The sequence below is a fragment of the Notothenia rossii genome (assembly GCF_949606895.1).
Source record: "Notothenia rossii genome assembly, chromosome: 4".
In the NCBI taxonomy this organism is placed as follows: domain Eukaryota; kingdom Metazoa; phylum Chordata; class Actinopteri; order Perciformes; family Nototheniidae; genus Notothenia; species Notothenia rossii.
In genome coordinates, this window is record NC_136902.1 from 11305572 (window position 1) to 11329105 (window position 23534).

Consider the following 23534-nt stretch of genomic DNA (forward strand, 5'->3'; position numbering starts at 1 on the left):
TGTGTGTGTGTGTCCAACACTCCAGTGAGTGGGTGAATATGGCAGGATAGTTGGTGTAGATTAGTGAATGATAGCAGTAACCTGTGTGTGTGTGTGTCTGACTGAAGACACACAGCATTGATTCCACATGAAGATAGAACTTTAACTAAATATAACAGTCCATATATAACTGTAAACATGTACTGCTTTTTTTCATTCAGAGAGATCAGAGGTTCAAATGATCAGAAATGTTCAAGTTCATGCACCAAACCAAACAACATGTGACTCTTTTCAATACATTAGCAGCGTTACAGTTTGGTTGTAAAACTAGAAGTTACATAGTACATGTAAATTAAGGCTTTTGTTTGCGCTCGAGTGACAAGAAAGAAGCATCAGATGTAAAACTTTACATCAGTGTGGAACGATGCAAATAATTTACACGGCTTAATATGATATTAATATTTCCTTCTCATTTAAAAAAGTTGTTTTCCAGTTTGAAATCCACCTAAATGATCTGAATACGGCGGCACGTTGGACATTTATTTGTATGTTTTGGAGAAGCACTACAACATCTTTTATACAGTCTTTTGTTTTTTAAGTGTCCTTTCAACAGTCTTTTGGTAAACTTGACATCACTTTTTGACCTGCAGTCACTGGGACCACACGGCATTAAGATAGCATAAGATCAAATAAGATGAACCTTTATTGGTCGCCGTGGAGAAATACAGGTGTCATAGCAGCAATAGCCATGGGACACAGGCTGACACACCAACTGTTATGACACCCATTGAGAAGATGTACAGAGTTACAGATGCTGGTTGATCAGAAGCTAACATAGAAAACGGGGCGGGGCTTCAAGTATTTATAATGATCCACTTTGCAAACTTAAACACTTTAAGTAAACTGCACTTTTCTCTGTTAATGTGTTTAACCAAGGTGGCAAAGTGTGTTCTTCAGACGTGTGTACACTGTGTGTGAGTGTACTCCAAATCCACATCCACCCCTCGCACACCGCACTTCACAGTTACCTGCACTGCAGAGCAAAGACAGGAAGCCTCCCTTCCTCTTTCATCAGCTGCCACATCTTTTATAACACGTTTAATTATGTAAGTGTAATTACGTTTATGCCTTTGTGTGAGTTTGTGTGTGATAAGGCAAGTCTGTACGAAACGTGGATGTGTAAGAATTTATGTTTTCTAGAAGTGATGACTGAAAACGGGAAGGTTCATTACCAGTTCAGATTGAAATTCGAGAGAAAGAAAAGAAAGAAAGAAAAGAAAGAAAGAAAAAGGAAAACAAAGAACGGAAGACGCTGTGAGCGGTTCAGTTTGGGCAGATGTCTCACTTCCTCTAGTCCCACGTGAGTTTTAGTGTGTGTGTGTGTGTCTGTGTGTGTTTAACAGGATTCTGAGTGTTGATCTGATTAAGCCAGATGACATTAAAAAGCCACGGAACCACACACACACACACACACACACACACACACACACACACACACACACACACACACACACACACACACACACACACACACACACACACACACACACACACACACACACACACACACACACACACACACACACACACACACACACACACACACACACACACACACACACACACACACACACACACACACACACACACACACACACACACACACACACACACACACACACACACACACACACACACACACACGGTACCTCACTTCCTTCCCATCTTAGTAAATGTTTTTTTAACCTTCATTTATCCTGGTTACGTTGACAGAGAGTACATACATGTTGTTTACGTGCAACGCCCCGCTACACAACACACACACACACCAACTAAACCAATACAAAACTCAAAGGTATTAGCAGGATCATAACTGCCTTGCTCATTGCCACAGGCTAAAAAGCAAACCTCTTATTTAATGTCCCTCCATCACATTGAGAAATTCAAACTAGAAACCTGGAGGCTGCTGGAATAGCTAACCCTAATTGTGACAACTTTAGTTTGTGGTTAAATTAATTTGATGAGGTTTGCTCTATTAGCCTTGTTTCCGCTTAAGTAAAGGAAAACAAACACCGTAAGAAAAAGTTGTTTGTACATCATATTGTTTGTGTAAGAGCTTCACAATGAAGGTTTGCAAAGGACAACACCACCTTTTCACATCTCAACGTTCCAATGACTGCATGAATAGTTGTAACTTATTATACAGTTAAGAACTACTGCACAACGTTAGCTTGAGCTCAGTGAGCGCTTCCTCTGAAATGAAGAGTCTAAAATGTTGCTGTTAGAATGACGAAGCCCAAAAGAGAATTATATATTTTTTTTATATGGGGAAACGTTCACAGCATCATAATCGAGTGTGTAACAGAGTCATGTCACAAGCAGCCTGTGTTTCACTAGGTTTTGTGATAAAATGGCTGACATATTCTTAAAGTTGCGATCCTAATTGTCTGCAGGGACTAGGCAGGATGGGAAAATGTAATTATGTCACTATTTTTTTTTAAGATCCAATGACAACATGTTTGTCCACTAGACACACATCAGAATCACACTAGAGCTATTCTAAAAAAATAAATGGTATTCCATGCATATTTGCTCACATTATTGTAATAATAAATACATTCAAATATCAAACAAACATTTGATTAGATCACCTTCTCTGTGCTGCTCTCTTTCTGCCTGCCCTGGCAGCACAGATGGACTCACATACCGTGCCAATAAAGAAAGATGAAATTTAAATTCAGAGAGAGGCTCTGCCAGGGTTTTTGTGTACTGTACTGTACGTACGGCCACACACACACACACACACACACACACACACACACACACACACACACACACACACACACACACACACACACACACACACACACACACACACACACACACACACACACACACACACACACACACACACACACACACACACACACACACACACACACACACACACACACACAGCTGCACCTGCCAGTAGGGTTTAAGTAATTAAGCACTCATTTTAAGTATTAATCTGAGAGATTACTGCACCACCTGATCGCCAACAGCCAGTGTGTGTGTGTGTGTGTGTGTGTGTGTGTGTGTGTGTGTGTGTGTGTGTGTGTGTGTGTGTGTGTGTGTGTGTGTGTGTGTGTGTGTGTGTTTGTGTGTGTGTGTGTGTGAAAGGGAGGTGGGGTTGAAAAGGATTGATCAAGTGAGAGGGAGATTAAATGAAAGGGAGACATTAATTTGAACTATATTAATACAATGCAATGTCCAGACTGTTTGCAGTAGGAAGACAGGGAGATTTGTGAAGATACAATCAAGAGACATATAACAAACAGACAACATTATGAGAGCTGTAGTAAGGAGGCTTAAACATCAGGAAGGTCATTAAAGTTTTGCATATTTGGAATTTAATTGACAGAAAAAGGCCATCGTCAGTTTGCAACCGAAGCAACAACTGCTGCCTGTCTGTGTGCAAGACGTGGGCTTGAGGTTTAATATTTTACAGTAAAGATCATTAAAATGTAAGAGTTTGTGAACTGTGGCACATTTTTTTGCTGAATATTAGAAAAAGAGCGTAGAGTTCACTCTGAACGGTGTCATGGATGACAAAAGACACAATGGCGAAATTATGAAAGAAGGGAATCGCCACCACATTGATTTTCTCAAAACAAAACAAAATACTTTAAACGTATTGTTTATTGTTTCATGTCTCCATGCAGTTGGTCTGTTCAGATGTAGTGCAGAGTCAGATTCAGCCAATGGGTGACAGATTTTCCATTCTGCTTCAATTGTTTATTAAAAAAATAATTTTGCCAAACAGCTAAACCTTGATGGGAGCAAATCAGTAAAGCTTAAAGTTGATTGGGGCGTCTCTCCATAATATTAACAACTTCAGGTCAGACTACAACTATTACGACTGCATGGTGGGACATCAATTACACTAGTCTTAATTATGTGAATAAACATACAATAAATCAGTTAAGCTTAAAGTTATTGGACCGTCTGTGGCAAACGGAAAAGGATCCCAATCCCCTTGTCCCGGGAGCCAGTCAAATCACTAAACTATGGATAACGATCTTTTCATTAGCCCACACTGGTTAATACGTTTTATTGTCCGACCCAGTTCCAACTATTTTGACACCATCTAGCATACTGTACTCTCTTACACTCCCAGAAATCTGTCAATGATTTTATGAAGTTGGAATGAAGTGCCAACACTTGAAGACGCCCTGGAAACACCTGTGTATCGCCTCTAAAGAGAAATTGACAAATGCTGTTTGTCTTTGGAAATAAGTGATTTATTTTTACACAAAAAGCAGCAATGTTAATTAACTCTGACTGTACCATTGTAAATATACTTAAAATAAACTCAGACCTATGTCACACCTAATGTTTGAAAACCAGGGGAAGCGGGTCATCCATGCATTCAAACTGAGCTGATGGTCAACAGAATCTGCTATGTTGTACATAGATAATATATTATTACAAAGTACAACCTTTCACTTTTTTCTGTTGTACCATTATTCTAATTTTTACAAACAGTACAGGTGAACTTTTACTCACAGCCCAGATCCAGTAAAAGAGGACATGTTGAATGGAAAGGAGTTTCTGCCCTGACATGTTAAACGCTGCTAAAGCTTTGCTAATGCACTTTTGAACACACACACACACACACACACACACACACACACACACACACACACACACACACACACACACACACACACACACACACACACACACACACACACACACACACACACACACACACACACACACACACACACACACACACACACACACACACACACACACACACACACACACACACACACACACACACACACACACACACACACACACACACACACACACACACACACACACACAAATCCAGCCTAACGTGCTCTGTGGTGACAGATTCAAGGTTTTCACCAGAGCAGTGCAGTGACAAATCACATCAGTTCCCAAATTCATCTCCTCTCCTCTCCTCTCCTCTTCTCTCCTCACCTTATATGGATAAGCCTTGTTAAACATACACACACACGCGCGCACACACACACGGGCTAGATGCTAGATACTAACAAACAAGCTACAAGTACTCAGACATGAATTCACAGTTACATTACACAAAGGCACATACAATGGCAACACCATCCACGTGTCCACTTACTACAACCACACACACACACACACACACACACACACACACACACACACACACACACACACACACACACACACACACACACACACACACACACACACACACACACACACACACACACACACACACACACACACACACACACACACACACACACACACACACACACACACACACACACACACACACACACACACACACACACACACACACACACACACACACACACACACACACACACACACACACACACACACACACACACACACACACACACACACACACACACACACGCTGCAACTTGCCCATTTCTAGAGAATCTCGAAGGCTGTTATGATGTTAACATCCCATTAAAACAGAAACTAAAACAATTTCCGTCCAAAACAGGTAAAAACAAACACACAAAGTCAAAGTCACAAATGTCTGATTATCCAGACTTAAGGTTTTGTTTTCAGAATAACATCATACGGCCATGTTTCTTTTTTCAGTGCTTCGCCCTCATTGTAACGGGGGCGGAAGGACGAATCACTGAGATGAATCAAAACAAAATTCCATCTCTGTAGCTAGATACCTTCTGAAGAAAAAAACGTTTTTGGAATTTTGTCGGAAAATAAGCCTTTAAAGCATCCCTTTTTGTTAACTTAAAGTGGACCTATCATGCTATATTTGAATAATATAGTGTAGGACCGTACCTATATAAGGCATATTTATACTTTTTATTTTTCAAAATACCAAACAGATCATGCATTTTAGCCATTCCTCATTTCGCTCAATTTAACACTGTCTTTGCATGGGCTGATTCTGTGAGAACAGCACCATCTACAGGCCTGGCATATGTACTACAGCGTCTCCAGCGCTTTCCAACGGCAATGTCCGTGGCTGTCTCCTCCTGATTGGTGGAGTTGGCCCAATAGCCGTAGCGCCACTTCTGTGACATCATAGAAGTGTTCAAATCTGGATCAGTCTGTATCAGATCCGTTGCAGCCCCTTTTTAAGAGATTTGGGTATGGAGGAAAATAGAGAGGGTTGTGTTTTCTGACACTTGGTGAGTTCCCTGGAACACCGAGGACACATATTCATGTAGAAAAGACGTACAAAGGTCCATTTTGCATGATAGGTCACCTTTAAGTAAGTGTCCATCAACAGCCAGACTTTCTGTAGACAATGGAGCTCTACAAGCTTCTGCTAGTATCTATGGAGCTGAACGTTTGAAATGGGAAGAAAAGTCATGATCAGCTGCTACCGAATAACAATAGTTAGCCAACCCATTCATTATCCACTAACATCACTCGCTCCACTTTTCCATAGGTTTAAACCACTAGTATAATTGTATTTTCAGCAGTAATCATATTGAGAGTTAAAACCAGGCTTTCCACACTTTATGTTGTTGGTCAATTATTACAAAAATATGTAGACGGTTTCAAACCCATAAGCCATAAAATAATTACTAATTAATTTTTTTTTTTTGCTTGGTATTAATGTTTTATCGTTGGGTTTTTGACTGCTGGTTGCACACAATAAATAATGACACAACTTTGACTTTACAAAATGTTGATACTTTGCTTATAGAACAAATAAAACGTTTGCAAAGCAATGTTAGCTGCATTATTACAGTAGGTAACGTTATCATTAAAACAATCATGTGACTTGACATTTCTTGCACAGCTGCCAATGCCGTTTTATTCTCAGATGTTAGGATCAAAAATACCCTGCTGAAAACGATAAGTGAATTCTGAAATAATCCGATTTTTTCAAATGATATGAATGTGTTTGAACTTGAAGTAATGCTGATATTGTAACGTTATTGTTTACTTTATGTATTTTAAATTCTGTAAGTGCACATTCTACCTCATATTTTCTAACTTACATATACACCTTGTGGTTTGAACCATGAATGGTTAAATAAACTATGCGATTAGTTATTTATCAGACAAAATATGCAAATCCCAGAGATGTCTACCTTTTAGGAACTGAGAAAAACAGCCATGTCTAAAGCTTGATGACGACGCATTTTCAACTTCATCTACCAGGGTGTTGTAAGAGTTTCCTCTGAGAGGCAGAATGTTCTCAGTAACCCACAGCGTTGTTGAATCACATACATATCAGCAATGCAGCAAGATCTCTTATCAACTACATGGGCAGCTAGAGATGGAATCAAACCACTAACCCCAGGTTTGCCTCACTATCTGTTGAGTTACTTCAAAGCACTTTGAATTGCCTTGTGTTGAAAAGTGCTATATAAATAAACTTGCCTTGCCTTGCCTTGCCTTGCAATGTGAAAACTTTGAGAAACTTACAGAGTAATCAAACCAAGCACACAGAGTCCATTCAGCAGCACAGCTCACCGGAGACAAGACGATTCAATGGTGGATCAACGATGGACGACTGAATGAAAAGAACAAACGGGTCCTTCTTTTTATTTTCTCTCTCAATAGCTCCGACGTTTCCATCAATCAACACGCCTTCGCTGAAGTAAAGGAGGAAGAGAGACGCGAAGCGGTCCAATGCAACAGGAAAAGATGGAGAGAGAAAGAGAGCTAGGCAGGAAGCAGAGTCAGAGGTATTGTGACACATAGGGCTTCTTGGTTTCTTTCTGAAACTTGATGAATCAGACCTGGTGTCTACACACACACAAACGCCCACCCACACACACGCGCACACACACAACCCAACCCTACCCGGCATGACTGCATGGGCCTATTCATGCCATCATGGCTTGAAGGGAAAAGCTGCTAAAACCCAACATTTACATTCTTTCTTCCTCTAAACTTGGACACCCCTGGAGTCCAGTCTAGACTTGTTTCTCTCTTTCACTAGAACACCAAACTTTACAAAACTGACTAAGTTCCCCACAAGCTGCATACACGCTTCAGGTATTCATGAATGGGACCGGAATGTTTCCTTATTCTTTGATGTGAAGGACAGTGAAGAAAAGAGGCCGGGTATTTGCAGAAAACAGAGAGAAGCTTTTCTGTTGTTCTGCTTTTCTTTGATTGAATTAAGGTGTACATTACACGGCCAAAAGAAGACTCCTCTGTTCTAAATCTTTTGGTCAGGATCTGCTCTTCATGGCTTTGGCCCCCAAGTTGCAAAGTATTATTGCTTCAACGTATTTCAGACACCATGACTCAGACTTCATGGCAACAGCTGGGGAAGACCCTTTCTTGTTTCGACATGACAAACCCCTGGCGCACAGGTTCAAGACTAAATTTCATCAATCCAGTTTTGCGTGGCCTTCAAACAGCCGTGACCTCGACCCCGTCCAACACTTCCAGAGTGAACTAGAAACACCGACTGAGAGCCAAATCTGATCCATTTTCGGACCTTCTTGTGGCTGAATGGGATCAAACCCCTGCAGCTCAGCTAGAAGAACAGAGGCCGTTATAGCAGCAGAACAATGGAATAAAATGTTCAAAATCGGATATGGCTCAGGGTTTCCTGCAGCCTATTGACTTTCAAAAGTTAGCAGCCCAAATGCTCAACAGTTCAATGGAGGCCGAACGGTCTACACACAGCACCACTGTAAGTCATAATCAACATTTATGGAATTCCCTTAATGGTATCTTGCATAGGAGAATATTAAAATGAATTATTATAATAGAGAGAGAGGCCACAGGAGAGTATAATAGAAAGGAGGGGGGAGACTCAGTTGAGGGAGGGAAGAAGAACTAGGGGGACATGCAGAGGGAAAAGTGGGTGAAGGGCAAAGAAAGTGACAGAAAAAGAGAAAGAGTGCAGGGAATGGGAAGAATGGGGGATAGTAAGATAAGAAAAAAAGTAAGGGAGACAGTGAGAGAAAAAATAAGAGGAAAGGATAGAAGGTTACAAAAGGGAGTGAGAGAGGAGATAGAGAAAAAAGAAGCAGATAAGAGAGACAAGCTGGCAGGAGTTATATATAGTCAACAATGGCGGCAACATGTGGACATTTCACAGACAGTTTAGGGGGTAGACAACACTGAAAGGACATGTACAGTAGAACTCAACCAATACTGGATTTTTCAGGTTGAAACAGATTAAATATTTAAAAAAGGTTAAAGGAATGTATTGTAATTTATTCACGTTGAGAGAAAACTGTGCTTGGGTTTAACAACTCAAATGACACTGGGTCTTTCTATTCTATATGTATTGTATACTTTGTGTTTTCATGGACACTTCAAATGTCATCAGTCAACACATTTTTTAAGTGCTGTTCAAGATCAACGCTTGGCCAAAATGCAGTCCAAGTCTCCATGAATGATCGTGCTCCACACATTTGATTTGTGATGCTTTGGGAGCCTACTTTCAGATTTGGGGTGCAAAACTCCAAAGTCATCCGACTTCACGCAATTTATGTCACATATCGTCACGTCAGGTAATAATAATTGAAGCTTATGAAGATTTTATTTATACCATTGTTTCAATTAATTAGCTTGTTAAAAATGAGGTGTTATATTAAGTAGCTACATCTGTTTCAGCGTGTGGGATACATATTCATCAACATGTTCCAGCATTAGCCCAAAGATCAAAGATTGTAGTAGGAAATGGTTCAGGACTTCCCAACTAACAAGATATCAAGTAAGAGGTCATAGTTTACACGGAGGACGACATATATTATTTCTATAGTTTACATTAGCCTGTTGGTTTGCTAGCAGATAGGATGTTGTATTTCAAAAATATTTTCCAGACAGTGCAACAAATAAATTCACAGAGTTGATCACAAAGAGGAAAGCAAGATGGGGAAACCGGCAGACAGAAAGAGGAAGAGGTGCAGTTGGTTTACCAGTATGTCCGTCATGTCGCGAGGGCGGGCAGTCAGTTAGTGTGCGAGTCGTCAGCGATGTTAGCAGGCCGGACACATGCATGTCATCCCCCCTTCTGCCTCGGACCTCTCCTTTAAATATATACACACACACACACACATACACATACACACACAGGAATGCACAAATGTATGTACGTGCAAACATGCATTCATACAAGTACGCCACACCAAAGCAAATTACAACACAATAACATACATGCATACGAAGGTGTGATATCCCACAACATGCATTCCAAAAACACAAATTACACGCATGTAAAGGTGCGAACACACACACACACACAATATAACACCCACCAAATGCACCAAAAATACCAAGAAATGTATATTTATCCACACAAATAAAGGTGTACAAAGGCGAAAGCACACACAGACACACACACACACACACACACACACACACACACACACACACACACACACACACACACACACACACACACACACACACACACACGAGGGGAGAGAGAAAAAGGCCATAATGAGTGTGTGTGTTCCAATCATCCACCTGTCATCTTAAGGATTTTTCTTAAATACTCTGAAAGCATACATTTTCAATAATCTGAACCAAGTTTTAATTTACCAAAAGTTCAGTGAAAGGAAAAGCGAATCAGTGTGTGTTTTGAGTGTGTGTTTCCGTAAACCTCTCTGATGCAAACATTCTGAGGTAGTCTAACAAGATGATTTGATCAAGAGTTACAGAAAGTCTTCTCATGTTACATCATGGTATAGGTCAGGTAATTCTACATTTAATCATGGATGACATTTCTTACTTTCACATATTTAAACTTCATGAAGCAAATGAATAATATTAATACTGAATCAGGTGCCTTCCTGTAATGGGTAAATACACTGATACTGACAAGAAGATAAGGGATCAGCCACTATAGGCGCATTCACACCAAGTACTTTTCCCACAAAGGTTCCTGAGGACTACGATTTAGTTGCGTTCACACCAAAAAGTCCCAGGAACTAAATTAGTTCTAGAGAACCTTTTTTTACCCCCTTTTCAGTCCCTGCTAGAGAGCAGGGACTTTCGTGGGAGAAAAAGGTTCCTGTGTCTGATTGGCTGGGCGGAATGCAAACCACGCCCAGTCAAACTCCCAAAAACATTTGTGAAGCCGCCATTTTATTATCCTCACATTGCATTATTAGCATTAGCATTAGCCCAGCGCAGAAACGCAGAGAGACTAACTTATGACAACACAAAATAAAACATGGGAGCGGTGGAGATGAGGAGGTGTCGGCGTTCTGGCCGTTTACTCGGAAGGCTTCAGTAGAAGCTGCTGGGAGTCCCAGCAGCTTCTACTGAAGCCAGTCCCCAACTCCGGGGACTCCGGGGACTCCGGGGACTTCCGGCCGGGGATTTTGGGCGGCAATATATGCCGTGAAGTTGTTTGCGGCCTGCCAGTAAACCCAAAGCAGAAGAAGAAGGAGTGACGTCAGCGACTTCATTTGCCTAATCCACCCCCAGGAACTAATTTCCGGTGTGAACGCGATCTGTACTTAGTTCATGAGAACTAAAGAGTTCTCAGGAACTTTTGTGGGAAAAGTACTTGGTGTGAACAAGCCTTATGTGACTGATCCACATTTAATACAGGCTCTTCATCAATGTCATTATAGAGTTCTGTTTTTTTTAAATCATTTTTTGCTGCCAACTCTTTCTAGTCTCTGGCCTCATGTGACCTCACTTAAGTTGCGTACAATGATTTCCATGCAAGTTAAAGTAAGGCATACAGATTTGGGAAAAAACAACACTGGTAACAAATCAGTACTTCATATGTATAGTATGGTATGGGTATCAGTAGAGGAACATTTGCATCCCAGGTTTAAACACCAATAACTATTGAACCAACACAGGGCTTAACACTTTTGAAAAGTGCACTTAACCAAGACTAAAAACCCAAACAGATATTGAACCAAACCAAAGTTAAATAATCAGTATTTACACCAAGCCAAGGCTTAAAAACCAAACATGTACTAATACCAAAGCAATTCAAAACACCACAAACTATTCAAACAAAAAAGGGCTTAACATTCTGTAATATTGAACCAAATCAAGGATATACAACCCTTGAATAATTGATGAAACAAGGGCTCTGGTTTTGGACCAGAAAATGGCTTGACATTAAACAACACTAGACCAATTCATTTTGGGAACAGGGCTTAATCCCCAGTAAATCTTGTACCAACCCAGGGTTAAAGCAACAGTGAATATTGGACTATGCCAAGGCTGAAACAACCGAAAATGCTAAACATCATCTGACGTAACAAAAAATGACCAAAACAACTTAAAGCTAGGTTTTCTTTATAAATATGAGTTAAAAAGTTTGGGGTTAAAAGATTTTTGAATTGTAGCTGGCCAGCGAAAGTTTAACTCTATAGATTATTTGTCTTTTAATTCCTTCAAGTAAGTAATTTGAATTTCACATTGAAACCATGGGACAGAGATTAGTAACAAGGTTGTTGCTCATCATGTCAATTAGTTTCAATGAGGAAAGCTAATGATGCTACGAAGTAATTCTGGAGAAATAGTGTAATTAAGTTTCGCCCCCAACCTAATAAGTGTGCCAGTCAAACAAGACTTCCAAAGCGGAGCTCTACTTTTTAATATACACAAATTACCATAAAGAGAGTATGACTGAACTAAAATGCTAAATAGAGTACACTTGTATAATGGCAAGGGCCCTATACCTTCCCTGTAATTGTTTGATTAGATTTTTAAGGCAACGTTAAGCTTAATTAGAATTTTTGAAGATTTCATTACCAAAGAAATATTGTCAAGTGAGGACAACTCCTAAGGCCACACTTCCCGGTAGAGGTGACACTTTTTTAAGATGTTTCTATGCAATGTATTGATTCTTTATGTGGTAGTGGATAACTTAGAGGAACAAGGAACAAAGTGATAGCGAGTGGTGCGTAAACCACAAAAGATCCCAATTGGAACCAAATCTAGATCGACAAATAACTTGGCTAGCCAGGTGATCCATTTCTGACTTTTTCAATTGACATATGGCGCAGATCAGATATGGATTTTGAACGAGGCATGTGTTTGATTTATGTTTCTATATTTATGTGGCTGATATGGGCTTTATTGTGTAACCGCTGATCATATTACTCGTGCTAATGTATTGCTTGGTTTATCATTTAGATATCAGAACTGATTTTTGATACTTCAAAACATATGAGTTTGGTAATTCAATCTGATATCTGCCAATGCAACTCTCATCCAAACACATTGATTGTTTGGCCTGCCAAGAATTTTAGCAAGAAACCACATGACATCATAATCTACAACTGATCAATCCAATACATTTAAGTCATAATTGGAGCGTTGTGTCAAACATTCCCTGGCTTGAGATTCTTAATTTACGTACATATCTTAAAGACCCTGTGAAGTGTGCACCTGTGCATGATCTGTTATGCTAATACGTATAGTAATGACCAAAATTGTCCATTGGAACCCATATCAAAAAATGTTGGAATAGCAACAAATTCTACGAGTTTTGAATTTTCCGGGGAAATCTGCAGTCGACCTTCGCCTTCGTGGGCGTGGCTTGCGATCTACTGCGTGACTTCACGAGATGGACGCCGCCGCACTGTTTACATTCACCACCGTTCATTTTTTCTCTTTTTCAAAGTCGAATTTCACAACGTTTTTGAGCTAGTATTTTCCTGGAAAGTGTGTCGGAGTCGACTGGAAGTGATTGCCAATCGAGAAAACCTGACAATGGAGGCGACAGTGAAGAAAGAGGGATGACAAACACAGGGGAAACGATGCATTGCCGCTGGCTGTAGTAATGTCAAGTCTGCCGAAGTGGCGATGTTTCTGTTCCCAAAAGATGAAGGTGAGCCTGGCTGGTGTCATTGTTTCGTAGATTCTTTGATTGATCATGATAAATAAAGGCCACTGGTCGATTCGAGAGAGAGAGAAAGAGAGACTGAGAGAGTTACAGGGTTGTCGTTAGCATCTGGTGCTAGCTCGGAGCTAACGGAGATTAGCTGTTTCAACAATAAGGAGAGGGAGAGTGCTCTCCTGTGGGACTGAGAGAGATAACGTCAGCTCAGGGAGGTAAACTGTAGCCTAAGTTATCTCAGTGGGTTTGGTCATCTATGTAAACAAATATTTCCATCTATGTAATATTAGTTGTATAAAATAGGTTAAGAAATCCTTCCAATGTTTTTGGATTATTGAAATATATGTTTCATATGAGTGTTGAGAGCTGTATCCATAAATCTCTTAATGTTGCCCTCAAAGTGCACCAGATTGATCACTTTCCTCATCTATCCTGTCCGAAAAGCTGTCCAAATCAATCATTTCTCTCACACTAGTATCACTTTCCAGAGTCTCCGCCATGTTTACAATCGCAACTGGGTACATCTTGTGACGTCACAGCCACTATCGTCTGCAACTTCCGTTAGGCTCAGACGGCAAAATTAATAATTCATTAATTATGAATTATTAAAAATTATTTTAGCCATGAACAGGCACAATGATATGTAAGGAATGAAACTGCCATTTCATTTTGGTGCAAAAACATGCACTTCACTGGGCCTTTAAGGTTTTGAACAAAAACAATGTTTTTTTGAAAATATGCTGTTGGTTTAAACTAAATAAATCTTGCCGTTTCCAATTAGCAGCTTGTTTTTGAGGGCCTCGTGGACAGCATATTACTTGGAACTCCAAATTTGGTGACTTTTTGTCGAGTTCATTAATAGAAATATGACATGGTCCTCTATGGGCTGAGAGAATTCTCCGACCTCTGGATGGGATCCTTTCAAAGTCCCACTGGATGACCTCATGAATGTGTTGTGGTCCAACAAAAATAAAAGGGTTGCTGGACAAACATTTGATGTTTGGGAGATGTTTTCTTCTGACATCAGTGATGACATGGGAATGCTAGTTTGGTGTGGATTTGTATGGATTTAAAAAGTTCAAACCGATAACAAGAAGTGACCAGAACACCAGACACTCATTGCACAAGATGATGATGAATTAAAAACACCTCTGTGAATGGCAACCAGATGCATGGACACAAAGACACAAATCCCCACAGTAAAGGTTTGCAGGAAGACAGATACAGCAATAAGATACAAAAGAAATAAAAGAAAACAAGTGTGGGCATGGGGTTCAGAAATAGCAAGAGAGACAGAAGAAGAAAATGGTATGACAAACTTAAAAAAAGGGGAAGTAAGCAACAGACAATATGAAGAAAGACACAGGAAAAGGAAGTGTGTACCAACTGGCAACAAGAAGAAGAAAAGAAAAAAAAATGCAAATCCTGTCAGAGTACAAGTCAATATCTGAAAGGTGGAGTTTCTTAATCTCCGGGTTGGGACCCCAAAAATAGCTCCAGATTGCCATGTCTGAGACCTGATACTATTGGTCCTTTTTTCCATGGTGAAGCAGAATACAACTGCTGCTTATGTTATCAAATATCTGCATGCATGTCAGATCATAGAGAAAGAATGAGGATGCCTATGATTTGAGAGGAGGTTTGTACACTACATGTGTCTTTAGCTGTTTAATCATACTTTTCCTCCTCGTACTTGGTTTTTGAAGTAACGTAGGATAAAAGATAAAGGCTTTTACACCAAACTCGCCCAGACCCTTACAAAGAAATCTCACTTCCCTTTCAAAAGGCTTTCTTTTTTTCTGTGAACAGTGTGTAATTCGAACCAGCTTCAAGAATGGACCTCAAAACACAAGGATTTATGAGGATAAAAGGAGATGGATGTTGACATTTGATAGCCAGCAGTTCCACATGCTCGGACACACCAAATGGAAAACAGAGAAGAAATGCAAAAGAGGTCTGCTTTCAAAGAAGCATGACACCTCATTCAACCTTTATTTCTGCTTTAAAAGGCACCTTCTTGTGCAATAACTTCACCCTAAGCATTTGCGTTTACTACAAAGTGAAGGAGACTTAACAAATCTGTTGATATCCTCTCTGTTCTGCTGTACATTGACACAACAGCCATTTCTGCTTTTCTGTGTCTCTTCCTCCTAAAAGTGCTGGCCAGAGGCAACACCTGATATGGTCATAAACAGGAATTATATAAGAATCATATAAGTCCTGAAAGGAATATTAAAGCTGAATCTTACACTAAGGTTGTGCTTTACAAGATAATATATAAACCTAAGACTACGACTGCACTGCTGTAGGAGTAGCATGTAGGAACTGTGTGTCAGTTTATACATAAACATACCATCAAGCACAGCAAGGTCACTATAAACTCAAAAACCACAAAGACACTGCGTGAGAAGGAAAGGAATCGTAAAGTGATTTTTTTGTTTTAATGTCCCAAATACCAGCTGAATTGTACTGTGTCACTATATCTGTCTGGAACATATTATGGTCTGGGTTGAGTTCTATTTGTAGGCTTACATGAGTAAGGCAAGGCCATAACTCTGTCAAAGTTTTGTTCCCATGTTGAACATATAGGAACTCATAGTCCTATGAGGAACAGCAGCCACTGTACTTTTCACTTTTTAATTGATAGTAACCTGTAAACCTAAGATACCTAGAGGGACTTAAGATGCTAAGACATACATTCAGCTATATGGTACAATTGCAACAACTTGCCTTTACCTTCATTATAAGGTTGCAATCAAGTATCATTATTTTTTTTAAAACATCATTTTAAAAAGTACTTCTGGATTTTACTGTTAAAGCTCTTATGTTGGTCATTAAACTAAAAAAACGCAGCAGAACAACATACCTTAGGTTCCATACCCTCTATGTCTAGCAAATGGAGCGGGGATGCATCAATCCAATCTGCAACAATACCGACTTTATTATGTGGATTGATTATTAGCTAGACATGACCAATCTATATTACATGGTTCTCTTGGTCAGTGTGATTCAAAGTTGTGTTTCTGCTATCATTGACATTGACACATTTTACATCAGGCCTTCAACTCAGTTTTTAGCCCAACAGCCATCCCAGGCCTTTTATCTATTGAAAGCAAAGATGGAAATCAGTATGTTCTAAAATAACAGATTCAGGATATAGAACAAAGAATATTAAACTGTATCATATCACTAGTTGTTAATGTTTTTGAACCATTAACCAAAAAGAGGGCAAGGCAACAAAAGGAATGACCAAATAATCTTTGGTTTTGTGTTGGGTAATTGAGTGTGTTTATGCATATTAACATTACACAAACCTGCCAACTGACTCTGCAGACTGGCAACATTAAGGCTACAAACAAACCATTAATGGTTCGACACGTGTTTAAGTAGAGGGCGCTGTGCAACATAAAAGCCTGTCTTCACTTCTTCCAAAGAGATCACCTGCTTATAAAAATACTTTTTTATTTTTGTGCTGGATTCTACAGCGACAAAGGATGCAATGTTATCCAAGGAGTCAATGGATTTGTAGAGACAGAGCTTGCATTTTTGATCAGAAAAAAAGTGCACCAAGCACTAGAGAGAAGCATAATTCTCAAACTAATAAAATTGCTACCTAGAAAGCTAGCATACTCACCAACACAAAACAAAAACAGACATTTACAACATCAACTGATTCTGTAACACTGATAACCGACAGCGAATGCACCTATGGGTCATTAGATTAGTCATTCATTCAGCCAGATAAGTAACATATCAAACAAAATTAGCTTTAAAGCTAACTAGACAGCTTCCTTCAATGTTTCAATCAACTTGCTGAGTGTATCCTCAGATATTATGTACTTTTCCCGTCTTTAAGTATTTCACAGAGGGTGCACAACAAGGCTTTGTGAATGCGTGTAGAGCAAAATTGTTGCAAAATGTGGCCACTTCACTACAAGTGGTAGCAGAGAGGTTTAATGCGCATGTACAGTATGGAACCCATCAGTCAAGTGGACATTAGCCTATAAACAGAAGAACTAAGCATCAGTGTTGTCAGCAGCTGTATGTGTCCAATTGGGATTAGCCTACTACCATGGCTAAGACAACGTGCGATTGGTTGCCAAGACCAAATGTGCTTAAGAAAGTCAGAAATACAAAATAAATAACTTGTTGCAGTTTTTTGCAAGGACTGCATTTACACAAATTCAGTTCGATGCTAAATGTTACTGTCACATGCTTGTTTGTCATGGGCCTCGACGACCTGTGTTACAACTGAACCCTTTCTCCCCATATGAAACATGCCTTGAAGGTTCCATGGTTATCAACGAAGGAAAGACTAGTCCCTTTCTTTCCCACACACACACACACACTTACTAAACATGACAACTAAAAGAAGGTAATACTGACAGAAGGAAAACTCAAATAAAGTAACAAACCCATGTTTACTCCTTCTAGAGTTTTCTACCAATAAGCTGCTTGTCAATGTTCGGCGTCTTGTTATATGTTAACGTTAAATAAAATAAAAAAAGAGCAGCTAAAGACGGAGCGCTTGACAGAAACATGGTGTCATTAAGACATCGTACGAACCCGTTTAAAAGAAACATTAAAACACGGAAAGGTGACAAGACAATGGTTCGCTCGACTCCTTCTCCTCTTTCCCCCAAAGATGTTATCTCTGCTTCCCGTTTTTGAGAAGGAAGCAAGGAAAGGAGAGAGGGGAGGAATCACGGAGACCGACCTTTTCCTCAACACCGCGGAGCGAGGAACAGCCCCGCCGCTGACTGGAGACCAGGGAAGGGGGAAATTAAACTGGAAGAGCACCCCTCCCCTCCCCGTGTTCAAGCTGGTTTCAGCAGCCGATCAGATACTCACAATCTTGGCATTAATAAGGTCCGGAGGGCGGTATCCGCTGCGCTTTCGGAGGCACATCCGTGTGGCTTTTCTCTTCCTCCGCACCGGGGGGTTGGTGCGTGAATTTTTTTATTTTTTTTTATAAATATCCTGCCGCCGCCGCTGTATCGGAAGAAGGAGTCCGCCTCAGTCCTCCCCCCTTCTGCTCCTCTCCTCTTGCTCGGGTTTTTCCCAGAGAGAGAGAGTGGTAGAGAGACCGAAAGAAAGAGTGTGTGCGCGCGTGTTTGTTTGTGTGCGTGTGTGCGTGTGTGTGTGTGTGCGTGTGTGTGTGCGTGCGTGCGTGTGTGTGTGTGTGAAAGAGAGAGAGAGGGAGAGATCACCGCCCTAGCGGACAGAGGCGGGAGAGCGCATGCGCGGATTCACACGGGGAGACCGGAGTTCTCTATAATAAAACTTTATATACTGTACGTTCACTTGTATTTGTTGTACATGTTGTTAAACATCGTAAAATATTGTATAAAGCAATAATTCATGGAGAAGTTTAACACACATTTTGTTTTACATACATTATAACACTATCATATAAAGTATTACCGGTAGTAGCCTATGTAAATTATGTTATATGCATCCAATTAAAAAATATGGCTGCCGTTTCATATATTTTGTGAAAAGCTAATCTTATTGGTATGCAGCTGTTCATATATACAACACGTATGTTAAACAATTATGATGAAAGTGCCTCGCCTGCAGTTCTCTGAATACTACATTTTAAACACCAAATCACAATAAACGTTCATAGACTGTCCACATGTTATCACCACTAAACTTGGGACTGTTATGATACAGTAATTTAACTTTTTGACACTAAATAAGTCAACAAATTACATCTACAATGTTTTTAGTGTTTAAATTCCCTAATCATTTAATAGATGCAGTGAGTTGAGAGATGAGGATGACGTGTAGAAATCAAGTAACCCCAAATACATCATTCCAGCAATATCCACATTTGCAGATGAACAGGTAAGCTTTATTTTTGGCCACAATTTCCAATCATATGGCCTCCATTTTTCTTTATTCCTGCTGAGCAAATTTGGAGAAAAAGATCAGTCAAGCCAATTTATAAAAGTCTGGTCGTTGAATTCAAAGCTAGATTTCAAACTATAATTTCACAGGACTCTGCAACACTATTTTCTAATCAACCAACAATGGATCGATGAGAGAAAACGTTGACTAAAAAATAAACAAAACATACAGATTCATTCAACACCAGTGGTACTTCACAAAACTTTTGAAATGTTGTAGGACAAGCAGAGAAGAAGCTTATATAAAAAGGTTGTGGATAACCTAGAAAATCAGTGACCAACCCTCAAAGACTTCTGTATATTTTAATTTACTCCCCTTGATGATTTATTTAGTGTTGTTTGGTTTTAAAATTGGATATAATCACAATTTTCTCAGTCTAGCTTACGTTTTTAAAAAATATATATTTTCTAAGTGACTGCTTTAAATGATGTGAATGGACACAGAGCAACAGAAGGGGGCGCCATACACTAAGCAGAAAGAGAAACAGGGAGGGGGGGTGATGTGGATGACCAAACACACAAATGGTCAAAACACTTCTTTGAGGATATCTAAACGTTTGCATTTCACCCGTTTAATTCTAATAAATCAACATCCAATAACGTGATATCATAATTCTAGTATAGAAGTGTTTCCTTTCTTATTTCCGTTTTAGTGTGAGCCTTGAATATTCCAAAATGGGGCTTTTCAGTTCTAAAATGAATGTTTTCAAAACCTACAATACAATGATGAGTTCACTGAATCAGTCCATCAAAACTAAATGCTCTTATTTCCATGCATTAACATGTTATGGGAACAGTATCAAGACGCTGTGTCCATCAACATTTCACCTTCTTTGAAGCAGCTGCTTATAATGGTTATGAACAGCTGACTTCAAATATTACAGGTAAAATCTGTTTTTATTGGCTCCCCCTGTTGGAGCACATGCTGACACTTACGCAAGTTGACTTTAGTTTCCACCTCCATGTGTTATCAGAGGTTAACCTTTGATCGGTTACGCAATTCTGAATCATATCTGTGGCACAAATCTCCTCTGATATGTGAATAGGGTGTGAAGTCTTATCAAGGCATTTCCACAGCCTAAAGCATGACAGCCACTTTGTGTGTAGGCGACATACAACATTTAGGAATGCCGTAACATATTGCAAACCTCCCTTACACAACAACATAGTGCAAACGCACACAATAGAGTGGGACTGCTGACACAATGTGAATAATTACTTTTCTGTTAATATGTGAAGACATTGCTCAATGATGCCAACAGCTGTAAAGAGTGGGAAACATGTGGCTGTCTTTGTTGATTCAATTAAATATACTGAACTTGCCACATGTTGAATATCTGGTGTAATGTTTTTTTTCACCACAGGGGAGCACTAAAGCTGCATATCAAGTCACACAGCATGTTAAGGTTATGCAGATTTGTGCACACAGATATTGACCAGAACAGTTATATTCAATATGCTCTCTCTGTCTCAAACATTGTATTTGTCCTGCAGTATCCCAGGTCTGTTTGTGTTGTTTTTATAACTGTAGTATCCAGGTAAGGTCCACTAAGCCTATCTCAGCAATAGACATTCCCTTTCTAATTACTAGACATCACCATTTTAATGCTGCCTCTGAATCTACAATCTTATATTGATTAGTAGTCCCATTAGAGAAATTAGGACTTAATGACTTTTTCTCAGGGTAAGACTAGTCATTTTCGAGGGATGAGTGAGTTATTCTGATTGAGTTTCATGTGATGTTAATTTCTCTCTTCCTCAAATGTGCCCCTAAGGATATAACAGAGAAAATAGCCTACGGGGATCTTCCAAGTCAACAAAACAACAACATGTTGCAAAGGACTCAGAAACTGAACCAAATGAAAGAAAATAAATAAGGAATCACTAACTGCGAGAGGAAATGTTTTGTGTAAAGCAAATAAAACAGAATGCCATAAGCACAGCAATCCAATTTAAGGTAGTATTTCCAAAAAGAAAGCAGAATATTTAGGAGAAAGTGTGACAAAAAAAATCAATGGTTTGTAGTGTACAGCGTATTGAATTGGAAGATGAATGTATTGATCTGTTTGTATTGAATAAGACGAGCAAGAGACCGAAAGATGGAGCTTTTGACAATGACTGTGAGCCGTGATTAGTTTACACCACTGCAGGGCCAGTTTCAGAAAGTGCTCGTGATGGGATAGAGTCATGCAATGTGTTATTCATAGCTTGACACTACATGTTTCTCTTCAACAGATACTCTTCAGTATGAATTGCAACATGTTTTATTTAATTGTACAAAAACAGAGATATCTGCCATATCAGCTACATACAGGGAAACTGAAATCAACTGGAAATGAAATGTCCTCCCATGTATTCAAAACAGGAAACACAAACACTCACCTGAACTCAACCTACAATTGTATCTCCACATGCACTTAATATACACCCTCACCACCTCTTGTTGTTTTCTATAGCTTTCTTAAATACTTTACTGATTGTATATTGCTTCCTGTTGTGTTGAATACATTTTATGTGGCACAACAATATTCTGCAATCAGCAAGTCTCCTGTTGGCTTTGGAATAAAAACTGGAGTAATGATAACTGCAAATTGCTGATAATTGTTCCCTCTTGGAGCAGCCAGGTACACACTCGTAGAAACAAGAATGTAAAAGAAAACAGCGACAGACTGGTCCCTATAAAAATGCCTCATATAATGACTTAGCTAACTGCAGTCTTGCTCATCCAACCAGACTTCAGGGGGTGGGGGGTGCTTGTGGATCGGAGCTGTTCGATTAACATTAACATGCTTTTTATAGTTGTAAGTGCAATGCCTTGCGGCCTGTAGCACCATCCTTGATGGAGCATATGTGTGTGTGTGGGCTGGAGTGAGCAGAGGGCAGAGTAGTTGATTCTTGTTCTGTTTTCTATGACTATCTTCCAGACCATGCTGAACACCCTCTCAGACTTTCAGTTGCGCGCGCTACTAAAGACACGCGCTACCATGGAGACCAAACAATGAACCAATCGTGAGTAAATCTGATTTTGTCAGAAATCGGGAGAAATACGGAATAAATATGACCCCGGGAGGAAACCTGGAGAGGACAATGAAATCGGGAGAGTTGGCAAGTATGTCTCCAGGTTGCCGGTCAGTGTCTTTAACCACTATTGTCCAAGTTGGTTGATTCCATGATTCAGAGAGACAGTTCACATTTAACAACATCAGAAAAACATCAGATTGAAGCTGAAAAGGTTTATCTTCATTCGAGATAAAAAGTATTCAGACTTCATGACTTATCCTATCAATCCCATCCACACCAGACATGTCCCAGATGAAACACAATAGGAAACTGGAAATTGTCAATGGCTGAGTCATTAGCTCACTCTGTAGATGCTTGGATTTGGACGCTTAGATAGCTGTTTCAAGTCCAGAATGAATCATAATTCAAACATTTCTGGAGACATACCTTGTGGCCATATTACAAGGCCCTAGATGCTGTCATTAAAAACAACTATAATCACAGCAGCTTTTGAGTTTGTCTGCACACAGCAGGGGTTTGGGGATGAAGAGTCCTGAGGGTTGTCGGTAAAAAACAGACATGGCTGATCCGCACAGGATTAACATCACCACTGTAGAAATGAAATGACCTGACACCAATCCTGTCTGAATGGAGTTTATGAAGTGGCACAAAATGACACGTCAGACATCACTTCAGTTGCCTTAAAAGTGGGGTATGTAATTTATTTCAGAAACACTTTTTGTTATATTCCATGGAATGCTCTTAATATCCCGATTTCAATGAATATATTAAATGCTTTGACAATAAATACATACAAAAATGTCGTCTGTGGA

The 23534-nt window shown here is 39.7% G+C and overlaps 2 protein-coding genes across 9 annotated transcripts in view; one reads left to right on the top strand and one right to left on the bottom strand.

Moving 5' to 3' along the window:
• rgs19 (regulator of G protein signaling 19) overlaps positions 1–18935 on the bottom strand; it is a 34984-nt gene extending 16049 nt beyond the window's left edge. The window contains exons 1-2 of one of the 4 annotated variants that reach the window (XM_079674170.1): positions 18641–18935; positions 9891–10001 (exon numbers count right to left, since the gene is read on the bottom strand). In XM_079674170.1, coding sequence (XP_079530296.1) covers positions 9891–9905 — 15 coding nt within the window. In that variant the 5' untranslated portion in view covers positions 9906–10001; positions 18641–18935. Of the gene's footprint in view, positions 1–9890; positions 11221–18506 lie in introns of those variants that run through there. The other 3 variants (XM_079674171.1, XM_079674169.1, XM_079674172.1) reach the window with 3 other exon arrangements.
• LOC307037339 (ras-related protein Rab-7L1-like) overlaps positions 1–23534 on the top strand; it is a 584338-nt gene that overhangs the window by 100141 nt on the left and 460663 nt on the right. The window lies entirely within an intron of this gene.